The sequence below is a fragment of the Xiphophorus maculatus genome, chromosome 9 (genome assembly GCF_002775205.1).
Source record: "Xiphophorus maculatus strain JP 163 A chromosome 9, X_maculatus-5.0-male, whole genome shotgun sequence".
Lineage (NCBI taxonomy): Eukaryota > Metazoa > Chordata > Actinopteri > Cyprinodontiformes > Poeciliidae > Xiphophorus > Xiphophorus maculatus.
The window spans coordinates 17,253,876-17,276,076 of record NC_036451.1 but is presented as its reverse complement, the minus strand read 5'-3'; the positions used below and the strand labels follow the sequence as shown (position 1 = coordinate 17,276,076).

Genomic DNA, 22,201 nt, shown 5'->3' with positions numbered 1-22,201 from the left:
TACAAAATCTTAATCTATTAGACATGTGATATGCAACCTTTATTTTTATAGAGTACTTGACAACAGACAGATAGTAAATAAATTGGTCAGGTGATAAATAAATATAAAAATCTGTATTCTATAATAATTATCTGCATATTTTGTTAGGGTGTGAGTGTGTTTCCGCTTGTTCCTCCATTTACATCACTGGGTGGACTTGTTGCATCTTCAGGCTCCCTATGAAGGACAAGTCTGTCAATAAAAAAGACAAAATTGCATTGATTAAAGGTCGTAGGGAATCTGAAAAATGCGGCGATGCTTCGAACAACTTCCTTACTTCAACACTGACCTGTCTTGAGCACGTTTCTTCTCTGTAAGAAATAAACAGGCACAGACATCAGTCGTGTAGCAAGTTTTCACAGCATCTCATATTTCTTTAAAGCCCAATGGAGAAATACTGACTTTTTCTGTGCCTTATGCAGCAGAAACAGATGCAAAAGAATGAACACAAGGCTCCACACCCAGCAACAGCCAGCAGCGCCTGTTTATAGCCTGCGGAAAAGCAGCACAGATTTCTTGTCTTCTGCCATAAAGTCCATTTTTTTAGGACAGAATCTTAGTACTTGCATGTAATTACTTGTACAAACAGGCCTCGGTCCAGTCCAGTGGCCATTAGCCGCACAGGTCACAGCTGATGAGCCAATCATGAAGAAGCCCAGATGGCATTTGAAGTGGCAGGTTGAGTTAAATATCTGACCTTCTTTGGAGCAACTGTAGTTCCCATTAGAAGGCTGAGGCAGAGGGGGGCATTGCACAGCTGGGGGTGCAAACAGATTGAAAACATATGCAATGATGTAATATCTTGGAATTATATTCTGTGTAAAACATATTTGCTTAAAAACACAAAACATATTAGTGCATGCAAAGGAAGTTATGGAAAACAGATTCAATATAGAGGTCAATGGTACAGCACATTCTTTGATTTAGTAATGCTGCATTTGAGGTTAAAACTTATGTATTCACCAGAACAAATTGACTATAGATCACTCCAGGTCCTGTTGGCCTTGCAGGTCACCGTATATGAGCCGTTTATGGCGAATTCTGGATCGCATTTAAAGCTACAGGTCGTGTTGAATTCCCACCCTCCTTGTGTGCATTTTAGGTCTCCGTTTTCAGGCTGAGACAGAGGGGGGCAATCCACAACTGTTGGCAAGGATGGTTCAAATATACAAAACCTGTTATGTAAGAACAAATACTTTTTCCAAATATTATGTGTCTTAAAAAGGACAGGAGTGCTGATGCGTGTATATTTTGATAATTAAGTGGGGCTCAGGAAACAAAGGAAACAGGTGTTCTCCTTAATGCTATGAAAAAGAGCAGGATGAGTACAAGAACAATGTTGATGACCTTATGCGGAAAGAGATAACAAGTAGGTCAGATGTGTGAACAATAATTGGGGCCTGCCATGCAAAGCAATGGCAGGAACCTATTGCTATTCTCCCAAGAAAAGTTTCTTTATTATTATTGGGGCCTGCCATGCAAAGCAATGGCAGGAACCTATTGCTATTGTCGGAGAAAGTGTTTCTTTATTCTTTATTTTTCTTCCGTAACCGTTAATGCGGCTCATACCGCTGGGTGCACACCTACAAATGAGGTATCAAAACGTGCAGAAAATTCACGCCATTCCAGCTATTACTTCTGGTGGGATTTGGGCTTAACGTGGCGACATAATTCGCAAAAAACTACGAAAAAAACCCCATTATAAGTCAATGGGAAAAATCCTAGAAATACCCTATTTTTGAGGATTTTCTGTGTCGTCACAAATTCACCTAGAAATGCCATTCAAATTTCATTTTGTAGATACGTCTGTGATCTCTTCGAAAGTGAAGACGGCTCGTCGATACCAGTTACGGTTTGTCCACAATTTGCCTCTAAGCGACCCAAAGTTTCTCATTTTTTCTAAAATTAGAGTGACAGCCCATCTCGGCTAGAGTGAGAAATGAAGAGGTTTTTTGAGCCCAAAATAATTTTGAAATCGCCATCACGGCCACAAATATCGCACGATTTGTATCAAAATCGGTCCTGACATTGATACGCCTGTCTGCTCCGGTAAAATGTTTTCGAAATTTATCTAGACCGTACGGTTTTCTGTCACGGTGCTTCAGAGCAAAGTCATGCGACAGGATTTTCTGAGGCTCTCAGGCTGTTTCACTAACACTTCACACCTTGGTGTGAAACTTATTTAACATAGCAACGGATCTCAAGAGGCTATTGGCTGCTGATTTGGACTACAAATACGCATCATTGTAGTTCTATCTATCCTCAGTTGAAACAGATCAGGACTGAGAACTGGCCTTTAGAACTACCCGCTGCTATGGGCTGTATATAACTGATTTAACTCAGTAACTGTTACACATGGGATTATTTTGGAACTTTAAAATTAAGCATACTGAAAATTTCAAAATAAAAGCCTTGAATATTTTACATGACGTAATTGCTCTTTTTGGCCGTATATGACTTTTTCATCCAAAGCAATGTTACACATGGGATTAGTTCGGAACTTTAAAATGGAGCATAATAATAATTTCAAAATAAAAGCCTTGAATATTTTTACATCAGGTAATTGCTGTTTTTGGCCGTATATGACTTTTTCATCCAAAGCACTGTTACACATGGGATTACTTCGGAACTTTAACATGGAGCATAATAATAATTTCAAAATAAAAGCCTTGAATATTTTTACATCAGGTAATTGCGCTTTTTGGCTTTATGTGACTTTTTTATCCAAAGCACTGTTACACAATGGAATAGTTTGGCCCTCTGAAATGAAGCATACTGAAAATTTCAAAATAAAAGCCTTGAATATTTTTACATCATGTAATTGCTCTTTTTGGCTTTGTATGACTTTTTCATCCAAAGCACTGTTACACATGGGATTCGTTCGGAACTTTAAAATGGAGCATAATAATAATTTCAAAATAAAAGCCTTGAATATTTTTACATCATGTAATTGCTCTTTTTGGCTTTATATGACTTTTTCATCCAAAGCACTGTTACACATGGGATTAGTTCGGAACTTTAAAATGGAGCATAATAATAATTTCAAAATAAAAGCCTTGAATATTTTTACATCATGTAATTGCTGTTTTTGGCTTTGTATGACTTTTTCATCCAAAGCACTGTTACACATGGGATTAGTTCGGAACTTTAAAATGGAGCATAATAATAATTTCAAAATAAAAGCCTTGAATATTTTTACATCATGTAATTGCTGTTTTTGGCTTTGTATGACTTTTTCATCCAAAGCACTGTTACACATGGGATTAGTTCGGAACTTTAAAATGGAGCATAACAATAATTTCAAAATAAAAGCCTTGAATATTTTTACATCAGGTAATTGCTGTTTTTGGCCGTATATGACTTTTTCATCCAAAGCACTGTTACACATGGGATTAGTTCGGAACTTTAAAATGGAGCATAATAATAATTTCAAAATAAAAGCCTTGAATATTTTTACATCATGTAATTGCTGTTTTTGGCTTTGTATGACTTTTTCATCCAAAGCACTGTTACACATGGGATTAGTTCGGAACTTTCAAATGGAGCATAATAATAATTTCAAAATAAAAGCCTTGAATATTTTTACATCAGGTAATTGCGCTTTTTGGCTTTATGTGACTTTTTTATCCAAAGCACTGTTACACAATGGAATAGTTTGGCCCTCTGAAATGAAGCATACTGCAAATTTCAAAATAAAAGCCTTGAATATTTTTAAATCAGATAATTGCTCTGTTGAGCATTATATAACTGATTTAACCCAATGACTATTACGCATGGGATTAGTTTGGCCCTTTGAAATGAAGTTTAACAAAACTTCCAAAATAAAAGCCTTGACAAAAATTTTAAATCATACTGAATGGTGCACGTCCGCCTTACTTTATGTTCTTGCGATTCTCCGCGTGCCACTGATTACGTTGCGGCGTTCTTTAGCGTCGATGCCAATTTGTAGCGTGACGACGCCGGGCCCATACCCCACGGGCGCGCCTTGGCAGGCCCCGGCTAAATTTCTTCAGAAATTTTGTTTTTCTAGTTATTCTTTATTTTTCATCCGTAACCGTTAATGCGGCTCATACCGCTGCGTGCACACCTACAAAAGAGGTATCAAAACGTGCAGAAAATTCACGCCATTCCAGCTATTACTTTTGGTGGGATTCGGGATTAACATGGCGACATAATTCGCAAAAAACTACGAAAAAAACCCCATTATAACTCAATGGGAAAAATCCTAGAAATACCCTATTTTTGAGGATTTGCTGTGTCGTCACAAATTCACCTAGAAATGCCATTCAAATTTCATTTTGTAGATACGTCTGTGATCTCTTCGAAAGTGAAGACGGCTCGTCGATACCAGTTATGGTTTGTCCACAATTTGCCTCTAAGCGACCCAAAGTTTCTCATTTTTGCTCATATTAGAGTGACAGCCGACCTCGGTTCATATCTGGGCACAACATTTCTTTCTCTCATCACTGTAAATGCTCTGAGTGAGGTACAGATATGAATCTCGGGACTATCGCAGAAGACACATTGAACTGTCATACGCTCGAAACGCTTTTCGAATATGTATTACGGTTCCCGAACAAGAAGGATTTGTTTCCAATGCTTTTTTTCAGTAAAGTGTGTTTGCTCAAACACACTTGTGTGTTTGAGAGCTCACAGCTCAGAGCTCACACCTGCTGAGACCATTATTTGCCATAGCAACGGAACTCAAGAGGCTATTGGCTGCTGGTTAGGACTACGAATACGCATCGTTGTAGTTCTATCTATCCTCAGTTGAAACAGATCAGGACTGAGAACTGGCCTTTACAACTACTTGCTGCTTTGGGCTGTATATAACTGATTTAACTCAGTAACTGTTACACATGGGATTAGTTTTACACTTTAAAATTAAGCATATTGAAAATTTCACAATAAAAGCCCTGAATATTTTTACATGACGTAATTGCTCTTTTTTGGCTTTATTTGACTTTTTCATCCAAAGCACTGTTACACATGGTATTAGTTTGGCCCTTTAAAATGAAGCTTAACAAAAATTTCAAAATAAAAGCCTTGAATATTTTTACATCAGCTACTTGTGTTTTGAGCATTATATAACTATTTTAACCGAAGGACTATTACGCATGGGATTAGTTTGGCCCTTTGAAATGAAGCATCCTGCAAATTTCAAAATAAAAGCCTTGAATATTTTTACATGACGTAATTGCTCTTTTTGGCTTTATTTGACTTTTTCATCCAAAGCACTGTTACACATGGTATTAGTTTGGCCCTTTGAAATGAATATTAACAAAAATTTCAAAATTAAAGCCTTGAATATTTTTACATCATGTAATTGCTCTTTTTGGCTTTATTTGACTTTTTCATCCAAAGCACTGTTACACGTGGTATTAGTTTGGCCCTTTGAAATGAAGCTTAACAAAAGTTTCAAAATAAAAGCCTTGAATATTTTTACATGACGTAATTGCTCTTTTTGGCTTTATTTGACTTTTTCATCCAAAGCACTCTTACACGTGGTATTAGTTCAGAACTTTAAAATGAAGCATACTGAAAATTTCAAAATAAAAGCCTTGAATATTTTACATGAAGTAATTGCTCTTTTTGGCCGTATATGACTTTTTCATCCAAAGCAATGTTACACATGGGATTAGTTCGGAACTTTAAAATGGAGCATAATAATAATTTCAAAATAAAAGCCTTGAATATTTTTACATCAGGTAATTGCTGTTTTTGGCTTTATTTGACGTTTTCATCCAAAGCACTGTTACACATGGGATTACTTTGGAACTTTGAAATGAAGCATACTGAAAATTTCAAAATAAAAGCCTTGAATATTTTTACATCAGGTAATTGCTGTTTTTGGCTTTATATGACTTTTTCATCCAAAGCACTGTTACACATGGGATTAGTTTGGAACTTTAAAATGGAGCATAATAATAATTTCAAAATAAAAGCCTTGAATATTTTTACATCAGGTAATTGCTCTTTTTGGCTTTATTTGACTTTTTCATCCAAAGCACTGTTACACGTGGTATTAGTTTGGCCCTTTGAAATGAAGCATTCTGAAAATTTCAAAATAAAAGCCTTGAATAATTTTACATGACGTAATTGCTCTTTTTGGCTTTATTTGACTTTTTCATCCAAAGCACTGTTACACGTGGTATTAGTTTGGCCCTTTGAAATGAAGCATACTGAAAATTTCAAAATAAAAGCCTTGAATATTTTTACATCAGCTACTTGTGTTTTGAGCATTATATAACTATTTTAACCCAAGGACTATTACGCATGGGATTAGTTTGGCCCTTTGAAATGAAGGTTAACAAAACTTCCAAAATAAAAGCCTTGACAACATTTTAAATCGTACCGAACGGTGCACGTCCGCCTCGCTTAACGTTCTTGCGGTTCTCCGCGTGCCACTGATCACGTCGCGGCGTCCTTTGGCGTCGACGCCGATTTGTGGCGCGACGACGCCGGGCCCATGCCCGACGGGCGCGCCTTGGCAGGCCCCGGCTAAATTTCTTCCGAAATTTTCTAGTTTAGAAAGTGGTCTGCTTCAGTCTGTCTTTTTGCTCTTCCTGATATTTGATAAATTGAACATGACCTTATAGGGAAGATCTTTAGCAAATTTGCTATTTTGGCACAATTGCCCCTGAAGTTAGATGGTTCTGTCCTGGCTATGCACTGTGAATCTCATGCATTTCAGTCATTTAGAAACATCTTTATCATCACCTGTTTGGCACTTGTCTCCCTCATAGCCGTCAGTACACAGGCAGGCTGTGCTGTTTAAAGTCTCCCAGCAGCTTCCTTTCACACACGATGAATCATTACACTGAGCTGTTAAGGACAAATATTCTTTGTTACTTCTGAAGCCAAGTTGCACCTTTTTATTTTACTTTTAACTGACTTGCTTTCTCAGAATAATCAATTTCACTTACCTTTGTAGCACACTGGAGATTTGTTTTTAGCACAATTCTCATCATTCCACTTCCCTCGGTTCTGTCCACTATTGATGTAGATCTCAACACAAAACGCGGTGATGTGATTGTTGTTTGGCTCATTTTCTGCCCATGAATGTTCGCCGACCCACGTGCTGTTGTTACCAACCCACTTCCAGGTTTCATTTATGTGTTCTTTTGTGAGTCCAATCCAGTAATATGGACTATTGGTTCTGTTCGGCAATATGGAAACAATGTAGTCGTTCTCTGTCTGATTCTGGATAACCACCATGTCTGTGAAATGTTCCTGGCACCATTTTCTAGCCATATACCAGGTCATTGTGTTGTTTGAGTAGTGGTACGTCCAGCCCCATGTTGCCTCTGCAAAAGACCAACCTGAAAATAGATTAGGCAACAGATCACATTTCCATACGACAGCTAATATTTATTCAGTTAGTCAATGTATTAAGATCAAAACGCACCAAGAATGATGAACAGAAGCCACTTCATCTTCAATGAGCAGCTTTACCTATTTAAGAGGATAAAGTGAATAGTTAATAATCTGCAACTATATAATGTCTGACTTACCCAGAACTGCTGACGTAATAAATCATCAAAAACTGCAAAAATGCTTAATTTATAACATTTGTTTTCCCAATTATGTTAAAAAGAGAACCTCATATGCATGAGATTCACAAGTTGAATATTAGACTGGCACAGCCTTTGGTCAGTGAAGGAGTTTTATACTTGCCCAACATTATCATAGAATAGCTGGATGTTTGTAATAGTGGCACTGAATGATTTATTGGTCTAGCTTAACTAGAATTAATGTTTTGGGGGAATTCCACTCATTTCTGATAAAGATCACTCAAGGGGCAGATTTTTCTTTTGTTTCTTTTCAGTGCTAATAGTTTTATGGTTTGTTTCTTTACGAGAATAAATCATTGTTTTCTATATTCATCAAAATATAGAAAAACTGATCACCCGTAGTTTCTCACTGGACAAAGCTGCAAAATCTAGCATCAATCACCTAGTTGATTAACATTAGCCTTTTTTACCTTTCAGGAATCTGGGAAGCCGTCCATTACAGGACAAGATTAATTTTCCATATAGTCCTGTCATGATTTGGGTGGTGAGGCAGAGGCAGCAGACCCAGGGTAAGATGAATAAGATGGTTTAATAATGAAAGTAGTCCAAAAATCCAAAAACATACAAAGTCCAGGCAGCACAAAGGAGCGGATGCAGAAGCTCGCAGATAGTAACAACAGGTACTGGACAAACAGGACAAGGACCCAATGAGGATCAAAGAACACAGGTGGGGTTAAATACACAGAGGGTAATCAAGGAGACAAGAAACACCTGGGAACAATCAAGGGGAGACCGTACAACACGGAGACTAAGAGGCACAGAAACTCAAAATAAACACAGATACGGAACAGATCCTGACAAGTCCTTTGTTATATTTTATTACTTACTTATTTTAGAAGATTTTTTAAAAATGATCTTGTGTATTATTATCAATTGTGGTTTTTCTAAAAGCAGAGCATGATGTGCAGTAAAAATGCAAAACATAACTGTATGGTTACCCCAGTCAATATGTTTTATACAGTTTTATGTCACATGTATGCTGTTTTATCTTTTATTTTGTTTTATCCTCTGTGTTTTTCCATGTTAAAATATTTTTGATGTACTCACATGTAGTGTGCTATATAAAAAAAAGTTTACCGAATTTCTTAGTTGTGTTTATAATTATAGTATCAGGACTTTTCATTTTGGTGATACTGACACTTCAATTGACATGAACACTTGCTTAGAGGAATTAGCTATTTAACTATCTATTCTAACCTGTTTACAGCATTATGCAAGAGCAAAGTTCAAACTAATGTACAATCATAAAACATCTTTGTGTAAATCTGTGCACAACTGTGAACAATATCATCAGTGACAGCAGAGATTCTTCTAAGATAAATTGTTCAAGTCAGGAGACATTTTTGGGAAAGAGTAATATACTGTAGAAATGCTAAAATAAAATTAGCTTGACAGAATTGAACAAGTTTAACATTTTGGTTTACAATGACTCAAGCAATGAAATGAGGACTATTAGTTTAACAAAAAATGACTATTCAGCATTTCTTTGTATAACAATGTGTTAATTTTGACTGACATGACATGAGTAAATGATAATGCTGTAGAACAAAAGAATTGTATGGAAGCAATTGATACATGTCCAAAAGGATTTGCAGTTTCTTGGAAGGAGTAGGAAACTGCTACTAAAATGTGTGGAAAGGACTAAATATTATGGAGGTTGAACCAACAGTTATAAGAAATTTAACTCTGATCAGCAAAGAAATTGAGATGTTATATAAAGAAAGAAGTAATAATATTTGTCGTGAACTTTGACTTTTACTTCTTCGGTGTTCCCCTAAAAGTGCTGACAAACGAAACAGCAACTTCTCAAAAACAAAATCTGCTGATCAGTTGTGGAACAAACAACTTCAGCAGTGTAGTTTCCTTCCTGGCAAACCTATCAGAATTGTTCATCCTACTCCCGTTGACCCCGAGGTCAGGGCAGAGTCAGAAGGACAGGATGGCTGTCATCAATCACTGTGTGGGAACCGTTGTAGGCAGATTAGATGACTGAACCAACATACAAGTAGGACCTTTGTATTGGTAGCGGGACCTCTGAACTTAATACGGAAATAAAACTAATCTGTTAAATAAGACATGATGATGTGAGCACAATAATGAGTACAGTTTGACATTTTGCTGTATTTAACCATATTTATTAAGATTATTTGCATATAGAAAACTCGTAGTTTATCTGCATTCACAGATGCAGATAAACTACAGCTACAGCTACAGGAGTTACTTGCATTAAATCAGTTTTATACTTAACATTCAGAAATACAGATCCCATAAATAATATTATATAAATACTGACATGAATTTGTCAAAATAATTCACAGTACACCCACGTTCTTACAAAACATTCACAGTAAGGCCAAAATAAAATACATTTCCAGGATACTGATAGTGCTGTAGAACAATATGTTCAATATATAACTCCCATTGGGAGAAAATTCACATGTTATGTCCATCCTTTCTGATTAAATCCTGCTTTCTGTCTTTTATTTTAGGAATATCTGTGGCTTAGACGAGACTGTCAGAGCTGCTTTTGTAGACCTGAAGTGGTTCCTCCGAGTCAGAGGTGCTGTAAGGAAAAGAATTAGGAAGAAAACAAGGTGAATTCCATGATTCTTCAAATTTTATATTTAACTTGGTAGAAAAAATATGAGATATAAATGCAAAATTTACCTGTTTAGCTCAAACTTGGATGCCCTTTGCTTCATTTTTTTCAAAATCCACATGATCAGAGACACACCGGTTGCCAAAGCAGTGGCTCCTGCTGCCACACCAGTGGTAATAACAGTGGCAGGAGCTGAACTAGCTGTGGAGACATTATGAAATGTGAACAATCTGACCAAATTTTAAACCATAAATTCTTCTTCTATTTGAGTATGTTTTATTTTTATTTTTCTTTACCTTGACAAGTGGGGTTCTTTCCAGTCCAGCTGCCACGGCGATCACAGGTCAGGATCTCATGTCCGTCTAACGTGTAATCCTGATCGCATGTGAAGGAGCACTGAGAGTTGAAGACTGGTTGGCTGTCTGAGCAATTAATATGACCGTTTTCTGGAGCATCGAGAAGAGGGCACCTGATAGCTGAGGGATGAGGAGAAATGATCTTAAAAAAAGAAATCTTACAATTGTGGCAATAAATCTCTGCTTACAACAACGTCTACACGTAGGCCATTGTTTATTTTTTTTATTTTTTTCATACCTTTGCAGGTTGGTAGGGCCTCATTCCACTGTCCATCTTGACTGCATGTAGTGGTGTTTGCTCCACGCAGCTCAAAGCCTGCTTCACAGCTAAAGCTGCAAGTGGAGCTGGGGTCCAAGTCGGTTGAAGGTTTACTGCATTCTACAATCATGTGAGCTGCTCCATCTGGATTCTGGCAGGTGATGGCTGTCACAGGAGAGTGTAAAATGTATATTTAGTGAAGTCGTCTTTGATGCATAGCAGGCAACTGAATTATGAAGAACAAGATGGGCATACTCTTAAGACTTTTCTCACCTTCACAGTGTGGCATCTTCTCACTCCATTGTGCTTCTGCTGTGCATGTGACCTCGCTCGGTCCCACCAGGCGATGGCCAGGGACACATTTGAAGGTGCAGCTCTTTTTGTAGCTGAACCTCATCTCCGTATCATCTTCACAGCTCAGGACACCGTTTTCTAGATCCTGCAGGGCTGGACACTGGACAGCTGCAACGCAGAGTAATAGTTTTAATCTTTGGAAGAGCTATAAAATGTCCCAAAGTAGAAGAAAAAAACCATAGATTGAAAAGTATGTGAAAAATAAGAACAGAGAACAAACACTGCTAGAAGACATGAGTCAATCATACCTGTGCAGGAAGGTGTAGCATCAGTCCACGTTTTATCTTTAGAGCACTGAATGGAGTGCGCCCCCTGCAGTTTGAAGCCTGGGTCACAGTTAAAGCTACATGTCTTTCTGTAGCTGAACCTCATTTCCATGTCACCTTCACAGCTCAGGGCACCGTTTTCTAGATCCTGCAGGGCTGGACACTGGATGGCTACAACACAAAGTAATAGTTTTAATGTAAGGAAAGCCTTAAGATTTCACAAAAAAAAAGACTATTAAAAACTTTGCTAAAAGAAGATATGAATGACACATACCTTTACAGGTAGGAATATCATTGCTCCACTGTCCATCCTCAGAACATTGAATGGTGTGCACACCTTGCAGTTCGAATCCTGGATCACAGCTAAAGCTGCAGTTCTTTTCATAGCCATGTCCATCTATACATTTCAGAGAGCCGTTTTCTGGATCCTTGAGGGTGGGGCATTGAACAGCTGCGAACCAAGGCCTTATTAATAAACCCCAATTCTTTTCTTATAACATAAAATAATAGCTAAAAGAACCACAATAAGAAATTTTGATTTCTATTTTTCTTTCTGTAAAAAATGCTTGAGCTGTTTGCTCACCTTCACAAAGTGGCATCTTCTCACTCCAAACAGCCTCTGATGTACAGGTGATCATCTCTGGTCCGACCAGGTGGTAGCCAGGGGCACAGCTCAAGTTGCACCTTTTTCCATAGCTAAACCTCATGTTTGTATCATCTTCACAGGTAATGAAACCATTGTCTGGATTCTGGAGGGCCGGACACTGAACAGCTGGATGACAGAGAACAGAAGAAAACTTCAATATGTCTGAAAGACATAAATGTTAACTTTATCATCACAGATGACATTTAATCTGCATTTCAGAGCTGTTAAATTGTGAACAATCAGTGGCCGTACCAACACATGATGGCTTTGATGCATTCCATTTTCCAGATGATTCACATTGCAGAGTGATGGAGGAGGAATCGTCCAGCTCGTATCCTTCCATACAGGTAAATCTGCAGCTGGAGCTATAGCTGAAATTTCTCAGGGGATCAGAGCAATTCATAAATCCTCTTTCGGGAGCAGACAGTTCCTGGCATTGAATCACTGCAGGTGACAGGACACAAAACATATCATTTAGAAGCCGTTGCTGATGTAGATGCTGAGTAATTTCATCTTCGTGTTGCAATTCAACTTACGTTCACATGTCGGGGACTGCTTTGACCATGTCCCTGTTTCTTGGCATTTCTGAGGTTCTGACATATTTAGCCGATATCCTTCTTCACATGAATACTGGCACAAAGATTCATAGGAGAAGTTCTTGTACTTGTGACTGCAAGTTACGCTTCCCTTTTCAGGTTTGATCACTTGATCTTTGTTGCATTGCACAACTGCAAAACGAACATAATGCATTCAGATGTTTTAATGCTGCAAGCATCAAAAAATATCTACCACAACTAGAAACAATAAAGTACAACGTGCAATTTCTCACCTTGCTCACACTTTTCCCCATAAAAACCTGAAGAGCATTTACACATGTGGCTGTTGATGGTCTCCACACATTCACCATGGATGCATGAGTCGCTTTTACAGGCAGCTGCCAAAAAATATCACATAGTTGATAAATCCTCAGAATTTTAATCTTTAAGGATGCCTTCATGACAACAGGAACAAAACTAGAAAAAAAATAATAAAGTCCTCACCTGTGTAACACAAAGCGGTCTTTTTCTTTGAGCACCGCTCATCATTCCATTTCCCTTCATCCTTTTCCCTTTTAATGTACATCTCAACACAATCCTCAGCTTGGCCTGAGATTATCCCATTCTGGCCATTATTTGGTTCACCATGAGCCCAGTTAGTTGCTTCTGCTGTGAGTGATTTGTTGGTCCCGACCCAGGTCCAGACATCATTAACCTTGCGGATCCCAATCCAGTAGTAGCCGGCTTTCTTCGGTAGCACTCTTTTCAGGTGCTCGATCTCCTCTCGATTCTGGATTGCAACCATGTCTGTATAATTTTCCTTGCACCATGTTCTGGCTGATTCCCAGTCCATTGTGACGTTTGAGTAGAAGTAAGACCAGCATTCTACACCAGTCCACATGCACAGCACTTTGAAGAGAGAACAAAGACACATGTTACACTGTGGGATCATAAAGGATCATCAATATGTATTCATAAAAGCTAAAAAGTAACTTTTATTAATGAATTTAATTTTTACATACTTGAGCAAAAAACGACAAATGGCATCAGTGAGGCAGCCATCATATATCCACTTTTTGAAATCCAACGATGAATTTCTGTCAAAACAAACAAAAATTGTGCATTAGGATAAAGCAATGCCAAGTTTTCCATTAGCAACCTGATCATAGCAAAATAAATAAATAAAAAGAAATCCAGTGAACTCACAGTTTTAGGGTTGATGTCTGAAGAGCTTCAACAGTCTTGTGATTCTCCTGAAAAGATTCTGAGCTTCTTTTGCTGAGGAGCCTGTTTTTATACTTTGCCGTAACCCGGTTCAGGCTTCCAGGAAGCTCTCATTCCAGTGAAGCATTTCCATGGAATTTCCCCAAACCTCACGTATCATTTCCTTTCACTTCTTGATATCTAGAAACTTTCTCTTTTTTCACTTTCAAAGAGAAAGTGTTCATTCTTAAGTGGGATTTTTATGTAGGTTTTGTTTGTACAAACTATATACTATTATACTTCACGATATGCTACTTTATATTTAAATGTGATATAAAATAGAATAACAATTTCATGTCATTCTATTAAAATATGTCTTGTATTATTCTTACAGCATAAAATTGACCTTTATGTTTATAAGTATTATTCAGACTGATTTCGAGTCTGATTTATTCATAAAAATACATATGAATCAACTTATTTATTTATTTTTTTGTTTGCTTATACATTGTTTGATTAAGGTAATTTTTTGTTTATCTAAACTTTGTTTAAATAAAAAAAAAATCATTCTTTCAGCCTGGTGTTATTGCCAATGTTCTCCCACCACAAGAAATGAGTTGCAATAACCAGAACCATGCAAAAGATTTAAAATAAACAAGCCGATGAACACTCTTCTTTGCTTTCTTTTTGTGGTTTAAGACCTCAAACCTTTGGTTATCTGCTTTCACCACTTTCCTAGTGATGAGTGAGTTATTAAATGTGAGTTATTAAAGTAAAAATGTGTGCTTTAGTCAGTTCCGTTAAATTGGGAATGCTGCCACTTAAGATACTAAATTCTGTGGGAGGAATTATTGCATGAATGACGGGAACAGGAGTCAACAGATAACATGCATTTCATAAAAGCAGGTGGAATAACAAAGCCAAATAGGCAAATAGGCAGATCTCAAACCTTCAATTCATTTAATCAGCAACGTGCATATTTTAGGGACATGCTCTGACTAAAATACCAGAGTAGAAACTAAACATAGATTTATTGCTACAAACGTTACACAACACATCTTTGGCATAATGTCATGTTTAAGGGAACTTTGGTTATCTGCTTTCACCAGTTTCCTAGTGATTACTCAGTGCACGTGAAATGTGAGTTATCAAAGTAGAAATGTGTGCTTTAGTCATTTCCGCTAAATTAGGCATGGCACCACTTAAGATCCTGAATTCTGTGGAAGTAATGATTGCATGAATGAGGGGAGAAGGATCAACAGATAACATGCATTTCGTGAAAGAAGGTGGAGCAACAAAGCCAAATAGGCAGGGAAATGCTTCTGTACAGGATCAGGAGAATCTGGGGGGCCCACAAAAACCTCTTTAAGTTTGCGGCTAACAGAAAATTTCTGATGGCTCATATTTTGGTATGAACCATATTATCATTCATATTATGTGAGTGATCCTTAATCTTGTGGATCGCAATCCCATAATATCACTCATATTATGTGAGTGATAATGTGGTCTGCTCATATTTTGGTATGAACCATCATACCAAATAAATATCCTGAGATCAGTAAACTGCTGATGAATCATATTTTGGTTGTCACTTTTGTGGTGGTTGATGCTGAGTTTATTGCCCAGGTGTGACCAAGATATTCAAATTTTCTTTATCAAGTCTAGTTGTCTATATTGCAATATAGCTATTACAATATTCTGTAGGGAGAGCATGTGAAGTGTTATTTTCTTTGTTTTGTTTTCATCGGAATGGAGAAGCTTGCCTTTGCACCTCAGTGAACTGTCTGACTGTGTTTTAGAAGTTCACAGAAGAGTGGCTGTCATTCAACAGTGTGGGTCGATCACTGTGAGTGCAATGTGAGTGATAATATGGTCTGCATGTATATAAAGGGTGCAAAAGAGGTCTAATCAGTCGACATGTTTGTGCCCACTAGCACAACCTGTAGTCTGTTAGGAAGTCAGGTTTAATGTGAATGACACATGAAAAAAATTCTGCTCAGTAATTGATGTTTGATCATCAGGTTCCAGATAAGTCTCCTGACAAACCTAGATGATGAGAACAACTGTTGAACTAAGAGGAACAGCATCAACATTTGACCTCTAAAATGAAGAGCATGCAGACTAGGAGTAACAACTTGGAAGGATCAGTTTCAAGGGAAATTTCCTCCAACATCCCATTGTTATTGATGTCAAGGCTGAATGATAAATGAAGCTAGCAATACACCAATACACCCTCATCTGCAAAAACGGTACTGTGTAGTTTTCTTTAGTTTTTCTTTATTCATTTGTGTTTCCTTTCCAAGAAGTCAGATATTCTTGTTATTTTTCAAAGTGGAGCTCTGATTAAATTTGACAGGAAAAGTTTCTTGGCCAAGTTTCCAGGGGAAGCTTTAAGAAATAACAATATCTACTTCCTAAGAATTTTGAACATACAATTTTCTAGGCAAAAATTTAAGAGTAACTCGGCTTCATCATGTAAAAAGTATACAAATTGAATTCAATTACTTGAGCTCCTTACAAGAACGTTTCACTAGTTTTTTGTTGTTTTTTTAACTGGGGGTGCTCTTCCTTTCCTTTCTGTATATTTCAAAACTGTGACTCTTTAATTGAGCAGGTGGAATTCATGTTTGGTTAGTATTGGCCCCTGTTTATATCTTTTTGGGGTATTCATTGGTCAAACCTAATTTTCTTTTAAGAAAATGTCTTTCTTAAAAGAGTATGAGTATAAAGCTAATTGATTCTGAAAGTTTACAAAAAATCAATTAAAATAATACAGAATTTTGCACTATAAATGAAAATAAATGAGATCTTTAAGTTTCAAAGTCTTCTAAGCACATGTGTGGTCAATGTATCTTCATCTGAAAACAGCAATAATAGCCAAATAAATTGTTGAGCTGGTGTCCTGCTGTTTAAACAATGTGAACTGAACAGACGTTAGCCTAAACTTCTTGGCCCTTCACCTTTATGCCAATCCCTCAGTAAAAGGTTTTCCCAACAAACAATGTGTAAACATTGACATGTTTCATAATCCAAAACAGAATCAGAATTTCCAGAATGAGGATGTCATCAAGCAGAGAGGAGAAGCAAAAGGAATGGACACTCTTTGATAATTCCCCTTGGGAATGGGAAAGCTGCAGTTTAATGCAGGAGCAGAGGCGCCTGCCTGCTGACTTTTTCTTTTGCTGACGGTTCATTTCCTTCCTTTCTGGCTGGAGGCGTCGGACCGCAGCCACTGCTCCTTGACACTTTGCAACCACTTCCTCTTCCCCAGAAAACAATATCAACTCTTTGATTAACTCACACAGGACTGCGCCCTGGGTGAAATGAGGGTTCAGCTTTGCTTAAAACACTTAAAACAGATTTAATATGGAGGAGGCCATCTATCTAATTTTTTGTACCTGCTTAATGATTGCAGGGCATGTGACCTGATACCAACAGGAAAGGAGCAGAAGTCACCCTAGATAAATTCTATTCTTATTTCTTCCCTACTTTTGAACCCAGAAGCAAAACAATCTGACATAGAAAACTCTTGCCATTCTATAAGGCATCTGTTCTTTTCCTCAAATGTTTTTGACAAAAATGTTTAAGAAGTGCATTAGTCTTAAAGTTTTTGCATCCAAAAACTTTAAGACTAATGCACAGTAGTTCAAAACAAAATGATATGTAGTTTTTAAATTTTTACAAATAAATCATCGGAAGAGTCCTGAAAACTATTTTTGTACATTCATCAAATTTGGCCTTTATAAATGAGTGACAAAAAGAAACATTGTTGAAAGAAGATTTTAGCTTATATGCACATTGTTATTGTTGCACTTCTTCATGAACAAAACACACCAGTGATAGAATATGGTGGTGGCAGCATTATGTTGTGAAGATGCCTTTCTTCCTCAGAGACAGGAAAGCTGATCACAGTTGACAGAAAGACGACTCCAAAACATTTGAGATTTGTTTGAAAAATCTGATTAGGGATGTTGTATGAAGCCAACTTGTAAAAATCCACAAATACGCAAAGTAACAAACATGTGTATTTGTGTGCAACTTGTCCTAGTGTCATAAAAATGCTTGTGGAAAAATTGTACGTTACCATAATTTATGGTCTCAGAAGTTTGTTGAAGGACATTAGTAAACATAAAGCCTCCCAAAAAGACAAGGAACAGACAGCCAGATCTGCAATGGAATTGGTTTTGATCAAAGCATAAATGTGCAGCAATGGCCCAGTCAAAGTCCAGGCTTAAATCTGTGACCAGACTTCAGAGGTGATATTTCTGGAAGAGGTCTCTGTCCAATATGATTGCTCTTCTGCTATTTTGGGAGGAAAAAATGGCAGAAATCTCAGCCTCTCATTGTGCAAAGCTGGTGGATAACTTGCAAGTTTAAAAATATGTTACTTAAATGGAATACAAAGGCACAGCCCTTTAGATATTTCTCAGTAGAAATTGTAAAAAAAAGAAGAACATGTATCTATTTACTGGCTATTCACAATGACTAAGGTCCAAATAAAAATATTTAAGTGTGTAGTGGTGGCGTGCAAAGTCCAAGTCGCAATAACGAGGTCTGCGTACAAAACGAAACGTTTCATGTGTTTGCCACGCGAGGTCACCAGCGTGCACACTCGACGCATTGCAAGGATTTGGTGCCAAACTGCAAATGCACTGTCGCTTTAAGACCGGAAATAGATCCTGACGCAAAAGGAACCAATCGCGTGAACGTATCATGCTCGGCGTGCTTGGCAGGTTTCTGATCAGTCGGAGGCTCACTGGTAGCGTATGTAGAGCTGTAGGCACAATGGCAGAAGCTCTGGCTAAAATTCCCGATGTTGAGATTGATCCCGAGGGGACTTTTAAATACATACTGCTAAGAGTTAAAGTAAAAGATAGCGATGCACAGAAAGACGTAGTACGAGGCACTAAAAGTGCGGAGTACCACAGTAAGTTCATAAGTTGCAGGTTTGCTGCAAGAGGAGCGTCAAGTGTGTCAGTTCTGCTTGAAGTGTTGTGTTTGTGCCCATCAAACCGGACTGTCCGCCAAAAGTTCAGCTGCACAAATTTTAGCATGTTTTCGAGAATGAATAGTGCAGACCATGGCTTTAGGAGCTTCACAATCAAAATAATTAGCTTTTACGTGTTGGTTATTTGACTTGAAGTAATTTAAACCTATTTTTATGCTATCCATGCAGATCACATATTTGAGAAGGTCAGTCCAGCTCTGGAGGCCTTAGGGATGGAGTGTAAATGCCTTGGAGGAGGGAAGATCGAGCACAACAACAAGGACAAGAAGATCAGGGTGTTTGGAGAATCCACGGTGAGTCTGGATTAAAATGAAAAAGATATAAAAAATGTTTTCTTCTTGAAATCTGTTGTCATAGAAGTGCTTTATTTGCTTCTTTTTTCAGGCTTTTGGGAAAGCAGACCACTCTGTGTCTGTTGAGAAGCTGAAAACTGTCTTCGGTGGCTATGAGGTCACTTGGTCAGATGACAAAAAATAGGAGCCTTGTTCCCATTTCCAAATGCCTGCCTGTATTTATGACACCAAACCACAGAATAATACTTTAACCCTCTGGTCTGTTATCTAATTTAAATACAGCATTAAACTTTTTGGTCTCAGTGAAATCTTGATTAAAATGTTCGTATGTTTTTAAGGCCAAGTTCAGTCTCTTTTTTCTGTAGGTTAATCAAGGATCTTAAAATAGACTATTTTCCCCATTTTACCTTTCTGTTGGCATCACTTCATAAAAATTGGAGTTTGTTTGCCAAGCGTAAAGTACATACAGGAAAGCATGAGCAAGCTGGAATGACGGATGCATCCTGTTAAGCTGGGGGAAAGTGTATTGTTTTGAAAGCCACAGACAGATAAGAATTTTTTTTTCCCTTTCCATTTTGGCATCACACTCTCATTACAAGACCCTTTTTACAGAAAATAATGAATTTAGAGTAAATTGCTTTAGTTTCCATTTGCTGTTATTACAGTTATAACAGCTTTAGTAAGTCAATTATTTTATCAACATTAATTTTAATGTTAAATATCCTAAAACTCACACATCTTTCATAAAGGTGTGTGAAATTTAAGGCCACAGGGGTTTGTTAGAGGACATTAGTGAACAAACAAATCAGGAATACATTTTTGTAAAAATTTAAATCAGGGTCATGTTTTAAAAACCATCATTCAATCAAGTTTATTTTCATAGCACAATTTAGCAACAAGGTGGTTGAAGGTCCTTTAATAAAAACAAAAAATTACAAAATTATAAAAACACCATACAAGAGTGTATTTTGAACATGTTATGAGGCACTGTTTAACGTTATCATCTGAAAATATGTCTGCTCTGAACCTACCAACAGTGTGAGAAGTAGAAGCAGTTAGGAGGCCTATGGTGACTCCATGGGAGCTGCAGAGATCTGCTGCTCAGGTGGAAGAAGGGAAAACTATAACTCAACCACACAGCAAATCTTTGTAGAAAAGTCACAAAAGTTGTTGAAACATAGTCTTTAGAAATGTATTTTGAAGTTATCCACAAGCCATGAAAAAAACAACAAATATGTGTGAGAAGATGTTCTGGTCATATGAGACCAAAATGTAGCTTTCTGGCAAAATAACCACATCACCATGAAGACACCAGCCGTACAGTGAAACATGTTGGTGGCAGCATCAGGCGGTGGTGATTTTTCTTTTTCAGCAGGTGAAGAAAACTGCGTGGAGCTTCATACTGGGCAATCCTGTTAGATGCTGCAGAAGTCTTGAGGCTGGGGAAGAGATTCACATTCCAGCAGAATAACAACATTTGAATATACAGTCAGAGCTCTGACTGCAACTTCAATTTATCAGAGCTAAATTGAAGTTGCATTTGGGTGTACAATGGCAGGGGTTAAAGTTCAGATCTAAATTTAACTGGGAATCTGTGTCTAAGGCATTCTACACAAGAGCTGTAGGAATACATAATTAGGAATAATTTGGGAGTGAAGATAAAGAAACAGAGCAAAACTACTACAAAAGGTTTGAGCACTCTGATTCAAATTTGTTCATGTAATATTGCAACAATCTGTACTAGTCAGCCAAACCGAAAGGGATTGTTGTAGGAATATTTCATATTCTGACTACATTTAATCAAGGCAAATATACCGTGGATGTTTTTATTTCTTGAATATGTTATTTCTCTGTGATAAATGCAGTAGCATATATTTTTTGTTTTTATTTATTTTGTAAGAAATCAAAGAGAAGAATTTTTTTTTGTGGTTGAGAGAGGTATGATCAATTTTTCATTTCTGTTTTGGGTGTTAAACACTGTCTGGATCTGAACAGAACATCTCCAAAGGCGTACCACACAGAATTCTTGCTATGCCAAGCAGTCATCCCCATTCTTTTGCTCAGGGATTTCCCCTGTCTGAAATTAGTTACAGTGAAAATAAGATGTGGCAGACAAGAACAGATTTAGCTTCTCTGCTCACACTGCCAGAGCTCTTGTCGGTTGTACTTGACCCTCATCACGAGGTGCAAGGTGAACACTGACTGGGCCATGTTCAATCAGCCACCCGGCGACCTACAAAGAAAAGGGATCTTTCTTTCCGGTTTCCATTCAATTGCAACGTGGTTTCCTGCCAGGCGATAACCTTTACATTATCTGCAAACTGGAGGGTCAGAGTGGGAGACAGCATTCTTAAGCTCCTTAGACACATCCCTTTCTTGGAAAATGCATTAAATACCGTAAAGACTGACTTTAACAAACTGTCGAACATTACTCTACATTAAGTGGGAAATGATGAAAATGCAGCGTCATGTCTGGCAGAGCAAATTTCTCCATTAAAAGTGTTTTTTTTTTAATTGTATTATTCTCTCTTTTGTTATGGTAGAAACTGTCATGCTGTCCCAGACATCTTTCCTCCCAGTGGACTGAAACCAATATCACATGAGGAAAGATGTTAGGAAGTCACTTGTTCTTCCACTGGGAGGTTTCAGTCCTCCCAGTGGACTGAAACCAATGCCACTTTTGGAAAGATGTTAGGAAGTGACTAACAAGATGTTAGTCACTTCCTGCAGCTTGCAGCTCACACTTCTGGCTGCTAAAAGAGAAGCCATATAAATAAATACCATAGTTTACTTCCCTGCTTTAGAGCTTATCAGCAGTACAATAACTTACTGGCATCAATTCCTAAGGTCAGTTAGGTCAGAGAGAAAATTCCCAACTTAAAAGTAAAAAGCCTGTATGTGCTTTGCTAATTTGTTCTGAAAATATGTTAACATTCATTAACCTAGACCTAGATACTCTTACTTGGTAATTCATTTTTTCCAGTACCATTAGAAATGCTTTTATTAATATTCTACAAATACAGCATAAGATTTATGGAAGGAAGTTTTGATATAGAAACTCACTTCAG

The 22,201-nt window shown here is 37.5% G+C and overlaps 3 protein-coding genes across 3 annotated transcripts; 1 reads left to right on the top strand and 2 right to left on the bottom strand.

The window, feature by feature from the left end:
- sell (selectin L) lies at positions 1-7,575 on the bottom strand. The gene is made up of 7 exons (XM_023339803.1): positions 7,448-7,575; positions 6,966-7,361; positions 6,760-6,864; positions 617-796; positions 442-531; positions 329-350; positions 1-231 (listed from the first exon to the last, which is right to left on the bottom strand). Exons 1-7 carry the CDS (start codon positions 7,473-7,475, stop codon positions 144-146), a joined length of 909 nt encoding a protein of 302 aa, XP_023195571.1. The 5' UTR covers positions 7,476-7,575; the 3' UTR covers positions 1-143.
- A 2,156-nt stretch (positions 7,576-9,731) lies between these two features.
- Positions 9,732-13,924, bottom strand: sele (selectin E). Its single transcript, XM_005795751.3, has 14 exons — positions 13,836-13,924; positions 13,652-13,726; positions 13,134-13,538; positions 12,923-13,027; positions 12,630-12,821; positions 12,346-12,537; positions 12,031-12,219; positions 11,722-11,898; positions 11,430-11,618; positions 11,101-11,289; positions 10,807-10,992; positions 10,509-10,688; positions 10,281-10,413; positions 9,732-10,176 (listed from the first exon to the last, which is right to left on the bottom strand). Exons 2-14 carry the CDS (start codon positions 13,692-13,694, stop codon positions 10,116-10,118), a joined length of 2,241 nt encoding a protein of 746 aa, XP_005795808.3. The 5' UTR covers positions 13,695-13,726; positions 13,836-13,924; the 3' UTR covers positions 9,732-10,115.
- Positions 13,925-18,529: 4,605 nt separating this feature from the next.
- LOC102237406 (14 kDa phosphohistidine phosphatase-like) lies at positions 18,530-19,476 on the top strand. The gene is made up of 3 exons (XM_005795652.3): positions 18,530-18,759; positions 19,009-19,133; positions 19,225-19,476. Exons 1-3 carry the CDS (start codon positions 18,546-18,548, stop codon positions 19,315-19,317), a joined length of 432 nt encoding a protein of 143 aa, XP_005795709.3. The 5' UTR covers positions 18,530-18,545; the 3' UTR covers positions 19,318-19,476.
- Positions 19,477-22,201: the final 2,725 nt, after the last annotated feature.